This window comes from Sprattus sprattus (genome assembly GCF_963457725.1).
Source record: "Sprattus sprattus genome assembly, chromosome: 8".
In the NCBI taxonomy this organism is placed as follows: Eukaryota; Metazoa; Chordata; class Actinopteri; order Clupeiformes; family Clupeidae; genus Sprattus; species Sprattus sprattus.
In genome coordinates, this window is record NC_137927.1 from 32,505,203 (window position 1) to 32,517,326 (window position 12,124).

A 12,124-nucleotide genomic window follows, 5' to 3' on the forward strand; every position below is an offset into this window, starting at 1 on the left:
TGTATCCTCTGACTTACCTGCACTTGGTCGTCACCCGAGAGGGAGGCGGGAGGTATTTGCATATGAAAAAGCCATTGTATGCAAATCAAGGGCCCTTCATTCTGATGGAGCGAAATGGGCCACTTGTATCTCCCAAGGACATCTGTGGCGACCGCATGCGTGTGAGCACGCACGCACACCGCATACATGTGAGCACGTATAGAAGTTCTGCTGTTGTGCTGGGTTGCACGGACCAGATGGGAGAATGAAGGGGACATCAAGGGAAAGAGGCTTGATTTCAAACACGACCATGGTCATAATGAGAAAAGGATATGACTGACTGAGTGGCCATTTTGTGCCAACACTTCATCCTCTGTAAGGAATAATGTACAAATGAATAAATAAATTAGGATATATGGTTTTCTATGGCCACTACATGAGAATAATAGAGACGTGAACTTTATGACAAAAGCATTATGGAAGCAATATAAGAACAAAGGCGAGTCATCTGCCCATGTTTTCCCAGTGTCTCTCTTGCTAGAATACCGTGCTATTTTCCTAGTATCTTTCGTGCTAGAATACAGCATTATTTTCGTAGTGTTTCTCTTGCTAGAATACAGTGTTATTTTCCTAGTGACTTTCTTGCTAGAATACAGCATTATCTTCCTAGTGTTTCTCTTGCTAGAATACAGCAGTATTTTCTTAGTGTTTCTCTTGCTAGAATACAGTGGTATTTTCTTAGTGTTTCTCTTGCTAGAATACAGCGTTATTTTCTAGTGTTTCTCTTGCTAGAATACAGCGGCATTTTCTTAGTGTTTCTCTTGCTAGAATACAGCGTTATTTTGTAGTGTTTCTCTTGCTAGAATACAGCGTTATTGTCTAGTGTTTCTCTTGCTAGAATACAGCGTTATTTTAGTGCTGTTTCTCCAGTGTTGTTTGGTTGGTGTGCACCGCATCCTTTCCACTGTGGAGCCTCTGGCATGGAAGAGGCCGTCGCCTGCAATGCTAATAGCTTGATGGATGGCTTTGCATTAGAACAGCAGACTATCGCCGGCCTGCTTTCCCCTCACCTCTCCACACGTCCACAGGAGGCCAAGTTCAAGGGAGATGAGCAAGGCTCCAGAGATTCACAAGCCCGATTTTTCTCCCTCTTTAAGCATCTGTCACAGAGCGGCATGTGGCTCGATCACAAAAGCACCATTCTGCACGGGTCCCGTTTATCACCGCGAAGGAAAACAAACAATTAAATGAAGCGATTTAAACAAAGCTTGCTCTCTCCATCTCTCTCCTTGTTTCTCTACATTCTCTTTCTGCCTCCATTTCTCTCTATCTCTCATTCTCTCTCTCTATCTTTCTTTCTCTCTTCCTCTCTCTTTTTCTCTCTTTCTCTCTTCGTCTCTCTGTCTTTTTCAACACTCTATCACACATGCCAGACATAAATCCACATGCAAATAAATACTGCCTCCAAAACCGCTGTCAGCAATTGAGGGCAAATTATTAAAGATCCTTTGCGGCAAGGTTAAAAATATTGATCTAAAGAGGACTAGAGAGGCATGGAGTGGGAAGTGTTTTTGTTGTTGTGGGGTGTAAGCTTTTTATCTCACACCCCTCAGGCCTTTCGAGGAGGGGGAGGGCAGGGGGGTAGGGGGAGGGATGTTCCACTTCCCCCAACAGCCGGCACTCGTCTTTTGAAGTCTCGGAAAAAAAGAAAAAAAAATGCGCTGTTGTTTACATGAGCATCCTATGTCACTCAGCCCAGAGAGGGTGGCACCTCTGCGGTAGTCGCTGAGGGGTATGGATGTGGAGAAAATGACAGAAGAAAAAGTTGTCACTTAAACCCCCCCCCCCCCCCCCCCCAACACCCATGCACGCCTGCACATCAAAATAGTTTACACCCGCAGCCAGACACTCAAGCTTCGAATGCCTGCCCCCGATATGAATGCCAAATGGCATGGGTTGGAGAGGCTCGAGAGCAGCCATATTTAGCAAGAGCTGAGTGATGAGCAAGCCAGCTGTAGCAGAGAGGGCCAGAACAGACATGACTGAAAGTGTGTGTGGAGGTCAAAGGGGAATGCATAAGTAGCTCAGAGAATGGGAGTGTTGACATTTTTTTTTTTCAAAATGGAGGAGTTCTGAGCGAACATTGCCAAGAAGTGCTTTTTGAAGCGTTTACACAGTGCTGAAGTGCTCGTATGAAGGAGCCCTCAGACTGCTAATCGAAAAATATAAAAATGCTATTCCCACCTTCTCCACCTCTAGATTTGTGTTTAAAGAGGAAAGGAATAAACTTTGAGAACAAAAGGGCTGCAGAGAAACCATCTCACTGTGTTCCTTCTAAAGTGCTAAAAAGCATAAAAGTTGAGGAAAACTAAGTTGGTTAAGTTCTGTTTTGAGGACATAGGAACATCAGCAGTTGCAGCACTATATACTATATAAACTATTGCAGCCTTAGACAGTCTTTATAACAGACTTAGTAGACATTAACTATTTAAAGCCTCCTTGTAGTGGCATGGCAATCCAAATGTATGTTTTTTATTTCTACAACCCTTTTTGTTCGCTCACTAAAGCCAGGCCCAAGCAGGCAGAGAGAAGCGTTTAGGAAGGAAAGCACTGCGAAGAGCTTCCTCGACCGCGCCGACTGGGGCTGGAGGGGCCCTCTCTGTTCTCGCTGCTCCTGATGCCAACCCCAGCTGACTTCAAAGCCCCCTCGTCGGTACGCACTCTCCAGCTGCTCCATGCCCGCGGCCCTGCCTGCCCTCGGCACCCGGCCAGCAGTCCGTGCCAGGACCCGGCCGAGGGGAACAGATTTATTTTTTAATTTTTTTTTTGTTTAAACATGGGGATGTGTGTGTGTGTGTGTGTGTGTGTGTGTGTATGTGTGTGTGTGTGTGTGTGTGTGTGTGTGTGTGTGTGTGTTTAAACATGGGGATGTGTACTTTTCCCCGCTCCCACCTCCAATTCCCAACACAAGCCCACCTTCCCCGCAGCAGTGACAGCGGTTTGGTTTACCCCATAAATAATAGTTAGCGAGCTCCGAGGTTCTCCGAGGTGACTTGATCCCATTATTCTCCTCGTGAAGCAGCAGCCAGGGGTGAGTCCAAACATGGGCACGGCTGGACTGGGACGAACAGAGAGTAAAAGTGTGACATTTTTATACCTTACAAATAGAAAGGGACGAGGAGAGCATGAAAGTCCATGGACTTGTTTTAAATCTGGCTCTCCAGTCTCCAAAGAGTGAAGAGGTTAGTGCTGTGCAGCGTGTGTGTATGTGTGTGTGTGTGTGTGTGTGTGTGTGTGTGTGTGTGTGTGTGTGTGTGTGTGTGTGTGTGTGTGTTTGTGTGTGTGTGTATTGTGTGTGGGTGGGTGTGTGCGTGCACTTGTGTGTGCGTACGTTCGTCTGTATGGTGGGGGGGGGGGGGGGGGGGGGGTATTGTTAGAATGTATTGTCAGAATAATTGCATGGGCAGGTCTTCCAAGCCTCCTTACTGCTTTGTGGAATATTTGTGGCCTGAAGTCTTGAAATCCAAACCTCTGTTTAACACTCATCGGGGGAAATCTGAAATAGCTGTCCAGCTCGGGGATTTACACATTTTCTTTATCTGATAGCTCAATAATTCCTCCCCCTCATCAGTTTATCGCCGGCGAGAAGACTGTAACATTGTTATTGTCATGTTATCCTGCGCCTGCATAATTATGTTTTGAGGGAGCACAAACATACAAATTATTGTTTTTTTTTTTCACGAAAGAAATAGAAACGCTCTGATTTTATTCAATTAACCTTATTTGCAGCCACGGTGTAATCCACAACAGATGCTGTGTCTGACAACAAATTAATTAAACCCATATTGCTCCAGGTGAAAGTTTGGTTATTGCCAATAAATAATGCCTTTGTCTTGTTTCCTCGTTATGCTCTGCACTGTTTTCATGTCCACGGTCATGTTTTTATATTGACCGAGGATTCGAGATGGCACTATTGCTTTGAGAGTTGCAAGCCCGCCACACTTTCATCCATCAAAATTAGGTTCATTTGTTCTCACTACTATGGTCATTAGTGAGACACATTTGTCTTTGTCACTGTGTGCAGCCCCTGGACTTTGAGACCCAAAAGCACTATAATCTGACGGTGGAAGCAACCAATGTGCGTTATGGACCTACCGGACCTTTCAAGGACAGCACCACCGTCCGGATCGCCGTGGAGGACGCAGACGAGGCGCCCATCTTCACGCGGCCCGTGTATATGATGGACGTGAAGGAGAACGCCCCCATCAACACCGTAATTGGATCAGTGACTGCCCGCGACCCCGATTCAGCCAGCAGTTCCATCAGGTAGGAACTTTATTTTTTCTTTTCTTGTCGTGGCGATCAGCTTCTCAAGCTGGGGCCTCTGGCTGATGATGGCCTGCTCTAAAGCATGTCCCTACACACACACACACACACACACACACACACACACACACACACACACACGCCGCACACACACACACACACACACACACAGACACACACACACACACACACACACACACACACACACAGACACACACACACACACACACACACACACACACACACACACACACACACGCCGCACACACACACACACACACAGACACACACACACACACACACACACACACACACACACAGACACACACAGACACACAAGCTTTTTTTCTCGCACGGTTCCTGGCACACAATGTGTGTTTCAGGCATGGAATCTGTTGTTGGAAATATGTATGTTTTTTTTTTTTTTACAGCTGCATTTAATTCCTTCACTGTGCCTTGGACTGTATAAGTGGCCTTGGTCAGTTGTTGTGAATGGTCTTAGGATAAAGAAAGAAAGAAATACAAGAGAGCATTTTCAGCCGCCTTTGAGTGGTGTGACTTCTTCTTGGAAATGTCACCTTGGAACCGTGTGCAAGGTTATACAGGCAATTTCTTCCGTCTGGACCAGCATTTCATTAACTCCTAGGTGACATATGGTGGACCAGGGACACCCCTCAACAGGTTGTGTAATTACAGGAGAATGAAGGGCCTCAGAATGGTGGTATCTCATGCACCAGAGGCCATTTTGGTTGTGGATTTTGTTTTATAGTCTTTTCCTTCCTTCTCTCCTTCTATCCTTCCTGTTGTTCTTTTATTATTAGTCATTGTGAAGTAATAACACAATACACATCCTCCTCTTCATGAAGTGTCCAAAGAATAGATCATTTTCCATGTTCTCTTTTTCCCCTGCGTTGGATACTGCTCTGTGTGCCATAATCAGTGTCACACATCATTTGTGAGTGTGTTTGAGGGTGTCTGTGAGTGTGTGTGAGGGTGTGCGAGTGTGACTTAAACCGTCATCATGAACTCAGCAGCCTCTGCAGCTCCATGTACCAGACGAAGTCAGAGCTTGTCTTTCTCGTTGTAATGAGGCGTCAGGATACAATTGTTTTCTTTCTCTTTTCAGGGAAGAAAAATTACCTAATAATTCCCCTTGACTTCAGCGAGGCATCCCTTCCATATTAACTTCTCTACAATTGAGGAGAATATCAAAAATCGGAAATCCCCCCCCCCCCCCCCCCCCCATTCGTTCTGACGTCTCCAGTAAATAGATAAATAGATACCCATAGGTACATTTTAGTTCTCGTAGATGGATCTTTGATAGCTTATGAGACCTAGATGTGATCTCATTACCGTTTCAATTATGGATCAGATTTTTCGCCCAAAAATTCCTCAAGAGAAACAGTATGAGACAGAAATGAGATGAGGCACTGAAAGTCTACCATAACTAAACTGACTAAACATAACACCTAGAGTAGTTAAATGTGTGCCACATCCCCAAACACCAACGCTGTGTTGAGAGAGAAACAGAGGAGGTGATGTTGAGCTGTTTAAACATTTAGCGATGATTTGTGACCCTCTTGAGATCTCTCTCTTAACAGCATAGGAGAAATCTAAAAAAAGCAAGAAATGTATGCCTAAATCTTACTTATAATCTCATTGTTGTCTGGGAGATAATAAGGATATCTCTTTCTAGATGTTCTTGTCTCATAGATAAATGGATACATTGATTGATTAATTGATACAATCATACATAGAATCATTTCCAGTTTTTTTAAGCTCTGCAATGCACTCCTTTAATTTCACTGCAATGCTCATGAAGTACTGAATGTTTACGGCATGCTTTTTATGTTATTTCATTCGCGGCTTGAATGGCTCTTTCTTTTTTTCCTTCTAACAGAACCGTGTTGACTGTAAATAAGTCAAACATATGTAGTCAGGAAACGTGCAGAAACAAGCTTAAGGAGGATTTGAGTTAGCTGTACAATACATGTGTCAGGTATGAAAAGTCAAACTGGCACACAAAATGCCCCCTTAGTATACATGGTCATCTGTCTTTCTTTCTTTCTCTCTTTCTTATTACTTCTAAAAACATCTTTTGGACACGACACATTGACCGTCCATGGAGGAGCAGCAACAGCAGCAGCATCAGCAGTAGCAGCAGTAGCAGCAGTAGCAGTAGCAGTAGCAGTAGCAGTAGCAGTAGCAGTAGCAGTAGCAGTAGCAGTAGTAGCAGTAGCAGTAGCAGTAGCAGTAGCAGTAGCAGTAGCAGTAGCAGTAGCATCAGCAGCCGCACAACAGACTATTGTGCATCTGTGACCCCCCCAGTGGAATAGGCGACCTAATTAGAAGGAAAAGAAACAGTGAGAGGGACATAGAGGGATAGTCGTGCACACACACACACACACACACACACACACACACAGCCTAAGGCTGTGCTATTCCCTGCACACCACCACCATCTAATCAAATAGAAAAATTGCATTGCACATTTAATTGCAACACAATTGCCCATGACCTCTTTAAAGTTATACAGGTCTCCTTGTGTGTCAAGAAGAGTGTTGGTCGCTTAAGTGGACTCTAAAATGCTGAGATCAAAACAACGGCAGAGCGAAATTGACTTGTGTGGAGTGAGTCAACGCCTACTCATGGCACGACCTGCAGTGTTTCTCTCCATGTTGCACGTATAATCGCAGATTGTATTTATTTATTTCCCTCGTTTGTTTATCCGAGGTTTTTTTTTGTTGTTTTGTTTTGTTGTTATTTTGGTTGTTCCCTTCCTCTCTTCCTCCCCACATTAGCCTGTCAGTTTGATTGACACGTAGCAGAACATTTCAGGCTCCGTCTCCCTCCACTCCGCGAAGTTGTCAGAGTCTGACGGAAATCCACTCAGTCTCCCAACGACCAGTCCCTGGTGGCCTCTGCTGTCTGCCTGTCTTTTAAATGCCACGCTAGTGTGGAGTGCTCCTCCAGGACTGCAGCATCCTCTCGTCTCAGGAGTTAGGCCGTCTTATCGGAAAAAAAAAGAGAGAAAAAAAAAAACATACACAATAAAAAGATGACATGGCTGCAGCCATAGTTACCTCCCTTACATTCCTACTCTTAGGGTAGATAACTGTTTGTTAGTTATTTGTGCGTAGAGTTTCTTCGGTTCAATGTTTTATTCTTGGAGGAATTTTCATTCTCATTGTTTTATGTTTCCTTTCCCTTCTAACAAGACACCCGGGGAACCAGTAAGGTTGAGTAGATGGACAGTTACAAGGTCACAGTCTAATGTTTTTTAGGTAGAGGCAACCAAGCCAGTATCCAGTCCAGCACATCAATAGAAGTCCTCGCAGTGTCTGTGCTTGAGTTTGGGTTTGGACTATATTTATGCCGAAGGTTGTAATACACACCTACAGCACGTCTCACTTGTTGCAGACACATATCCCCCTTTGAGTGACCACAAGACCACCATGCTTTCCCAGGGGAGCACATAGGTCATAGGTCATGTCCAGAGGGTGCCTTGTCTGGAGGTTACTAGGGTCAACAGGGTCAGGTGCCTTCCCTGGGGGTCACTATAGGCTGGGGGCAAGGGCAGGGTCAGGTCAGAGTCAGGGGTAATGGGATTGTGTGTAGTTAACAGACAGACGGACCTATGCCATATCTACACCTATGCCACACCAGATAATATGCTGCACTGTGGCTTGCAATATGCATATTGCACTTGATATTGTATGAGATGTACTGTTTTTTTTTGTACTTTATTGATAGTTGATAATCAATTGATTGTTATACAATGCACTGGTGTGAAGGAACATAGTATGGACCAACGTCAGAAGTTCATAGTCACTATAACTACGATATAGACATTTAATTAAAGTGGGATCAGCGTATTTCATGTTAACCCTTGAGCTGAAATCATTCTTGTAGCCCATTTACCGCAACCTTGCAGACTATTTTGTGTAGTGCAGCTCACCTGAGGAAAAAAGAGTGTTGACAACCCCGAGAAATGGGTATGGCTCCAGGAGGAATGCCTCTCATTTAGCTGCCCCAGGGGGAGGCCTGGGGGGCCATGGTGGGACTTGCTCATAACTTGTGTTTGACTTTTTATCCATGGAAAAGGCTGACGCCTCCCCTCCCCTCCCCTCCCTTAATGACCTATCAGGGGGAAGAGAACATTAGCGGGTGCTATTTAGAGGCCCGGCCAGCATCTTATCTGCATAAGGGTGTTAAAAAATAGAGCCTTTAAAGGCTGATGGTTCTTTAATGTCCTCCACTGCTCATCCGCGAGCCTTAATTAATCCTTAGGTGATCATTATTGAGTTCCCCCTGGCTTTAGCATATATTAATCTGTGGGAGTTTCCTGATGGATAAAGTATCATTAAAAGGAGGACCCACAGGGATTGCCTGAGACTGTTACTTGTGTACCGTGGTTGCTAGATGACTTTGAAATGGTTGCAGGACAGATCTGCCGGGGGGGGGGGGGGGGGGGGGGGGCACTCTGAGACAGTTTAGGTTGTGTGATCTGCAGGGTGGGGGGACAGTATTGGACAGTATAGGCTGTGTGATCTGCACTCTGGGACAGTATAGGCTGTGTGATCTGCACTCTGGGACAGTATAGGCTGTGTGATCTGCACTCTGGGACAGTATAGGCTGTGTGATCTGCAGGGTGGGGGGACAGTATTGGACAGTATAGGTTGTGTGATCTGCACTCTGGGACAGTATAGGGTGTGTGATCTGCACTCTGGGACAGTATAGGCTGTGTGATCTGCAGGGTGGGGGGACAGTATTGGACAGTATAGGCTGTGTGATCTGCACTCTGGGACAGTATAGGGTGTGTGCTGAAGTCCTCCCTCTCCTTCTCTCATTTACAGGTATTTTATTGATCGGCATACTGACCTAGAGAGGCAGTTCAATATCAATGCGGACGACGGGAAGATTACTCTTGCCAAACCGTTGGACAGAGAGGCCGACATGTGGCACAATATCACCATTACGGCAACAGAAATCCGTAAGTATGAACTGCATGTTTGGGTTTATTTTTATTATGGGTATTTATGTTTATGTTCCATATTTATGAAGTGAACAGAAAATAATGAAGCTTTTGTGGATCAGGATTATTTAATGAAAGTTAATCTACGAGATTGTGTGAATTATTTATATGTTTTGTTCCGTCCCTTAAGACAACTCATTTTTGTTTCACTTCAGTACATGCACATCTGTAGCTTAAAAGCAATACTTATTTATAGTCACTTTTTCTAGGGTTCATTTCTTATCAGCTTTGGAGTCTAGACACATTTTCAAGTTTCATCTCAGACTATAGGGTCCTTTTTAAATAAAAAAAACAGTAGATAGAGTCTACTAAGATAAGTCTAGCTTTTGCTATTGTGTAAATAAGTGAATTCAGGCAGTTATTCCATGGACCACAACGTCTGTTATGGGCTCACTTTGCAGTTCAAACAATCAGACATTCAAATCATGCAGGCGTTAAATATGTTAGTGTACTGTGGTGTGATTGAATTAAACAGCTCAGCAGTCAAACTTCGTGGAAGCGAAGTTCATGAAGACGTAAACACTGTGAACTCACACCACACTTGTTTACTGCGGTACCAGCATCCATTTCAGATAACGCAACATCTGTGATCCAGAAAAACAGACTTGCTTTACAAAACCTGTGAGGCAGAACCATAGGCCGTATAAAAGCATATGTGAGAGAGCCATTTGCATGTTAATTGTGAACAGGGGAGCATGGCGGGCGATAAAGCTCAAATCCCTAATCGAAGTTTTGTAGATATCTTTTTTTTGTCGTTCCTTCCCAGCAAACAAAATGTATCTCCCTTGTCACCGCAGTGATAGACTTGGACAGCAGGCGAATGGCGGCTTCTGTTTTGGTCTCAAGACGCAGAGCAGCCAAAGGAAGACACACACACTCACACACACACACACACACACACACACACACACACACACACACACACACACACACACACAGATTCAGATCACCGGGGCAAATTGAAAACACCACCGTGGACATTCGAGTAGTCTTCTCATGTCTTGTTTGGGGTGGTTTCACCTGGCTTGGTACCTTGTGGCAAAGTGTCTGTGACGAGAGATAATGGCGTCATGGCGACCAGGGGAAAGAACATTTGGCAGCGCAAATAAGGTTGTGTTTACTGTCCCCTTCCGCCGTGAAGAGCAGTAACCCTGTGTGACAAAGCGAAAGGGAGAGACTGTCTCCTCCTCAACCACGTCCCCTCCCATCCCAACCATGTGTGACAGACAGAGGGGAGAGACTGTTTCCCCCGCACTCTCCTCCAGCCCTTACCATCCCGTCCCCACTCCCCAACCCCCATCCCAAACACTGCTGGTTCTGCTGTTTGCACTAGATGACATCTGACTAATCAGATTCCATTCCCTCGCTGCCACTACAAGAGAAAGTCACTTTAACAGCCTCGCTTCAGAGCGGTGGACTAGGGAGGGAGTGTGTGTGTGTGTGTGTGTATGTCTGTCTTTGTGTGTGTGTGTGTGTGTGTGTGTGTGTGTGTGTGTGTGTGTGTGTGTGTGTGTGTGTGTGTGTGTGTGTGTGTGTGTGTGTGTGTGTGTGTGGGTGTGTGGGTGTGTGTGTGTGTGTGTGTGTGGGTGTGTGTGTGTGTGTGTGTGTGTGTGTGTGTGTGTGTGTGGGTGTGTGTGTGTGTGTGTGTGTGTGTGTGTGTGTGTGTGTGTGTGGGTGTTTGGTAGTTGGTATTTTTCTTCCTCCTAGTGTTATAAATGTAGCCCCTGCCATCCTTCTGGAAATGACTTTTACTTCTCCCAGACAATATTTCAGAATCACGCTGATCTATCATATCAGATTCACATCAGTTTCAACCTGATAGTCCAATGGCCACTCTAAACTCTTTCCCCATTAATGAGTTTGTGGTGGAAAATCTGTAAATTAAATCTTACTATCTGTGTGTATATTATTAACTACTCACAGAGATGGACACACTCCCACTCAAAGTCAGAGATTAACACACACTCATATTAAGTCCTAAGCTGGCCACACTCTCCTACTAACATCTACAGATGTACACACACAAACAAACATTTACTCACTTATACAATTACACGCTCACTCACATACATGCGCATACACATAGAGACACACAAACACACAGGCAGAAACATAGACACACACACACACAGGCAGAAGTACAGAGGCAGACGCCCACGGACCCTGCCTGCGCACACACCCACACACACACACACCGAGGAGTACGATAACATGGCGGCCTATGTAGACTGCATGCGACTCGCACAGTTTTTGTTCAATATGTGAAAAATGATAATACTATATGAATCAATAGAATGTTCATAATAAGTACCAAGATATGGGTGTAACATAGCATGAGATACTACAGTGATAAATGATTGCAAAAGTCTTTAAAATTAACATGTTAGACGCGAGTCGCCATAGGCCTCAGTACTCCTCCTCTAGAGGTCTCAGGGGAGTACTGATAAGACCCACTCCAGTGTCATATAGAGTTCAGCAGGTGCACATGTTGTCTAGTCAGCAGAAAAGTTCTATATAAGACATTGCAATTTTTTGTATCGGGAGTACTGTCTGCGGACATGCTCAGGTTTATGATGTTGGTATTGCACTGACTGAATAAACTTATTGATTCACACTCTGCCGGTCTGCTGGACTTTGTGAGTATTTTCACCACAAGTAACAAGAACTTAGAGTTTTAACCAGATCAGAAGACTGTATATTTTTCCTACTTTTAAACTATAAATCTGACACAACAAGTTCTTCTAACACACACACACACACACACACACACACACACACACACAC

General features: G+C 44.7%; 1 protein-coding gene across 1 annotated transcript in view; it reads left to right on the forward strand.

Annotated features, from left to right (window-relative positions):
• LOC308369365 (cadherin-8-like) overlaps window positions 1-12,124 on the forward strand; it is a gene marked incomplete at both ends in the record, with an annotated part of 88,868 nt that overhangs the window by 67,825 nt on the left and 8,919 nt on the right. Inside the window, 2 exons of the mRNA XM_080843777.1 lie at window positions 4,064-4,305; window positions 9,162-9,298. Coding sequence (XP_080699903.1) covers window positions 4,064-4,305; window positions 9,162-9,298 — 379 coding nt within the window. The remainder of the gene's footprint in view (window positions 1-4,063; window positions 4,306-9,161; window positions 9,299-12,124) is intronic.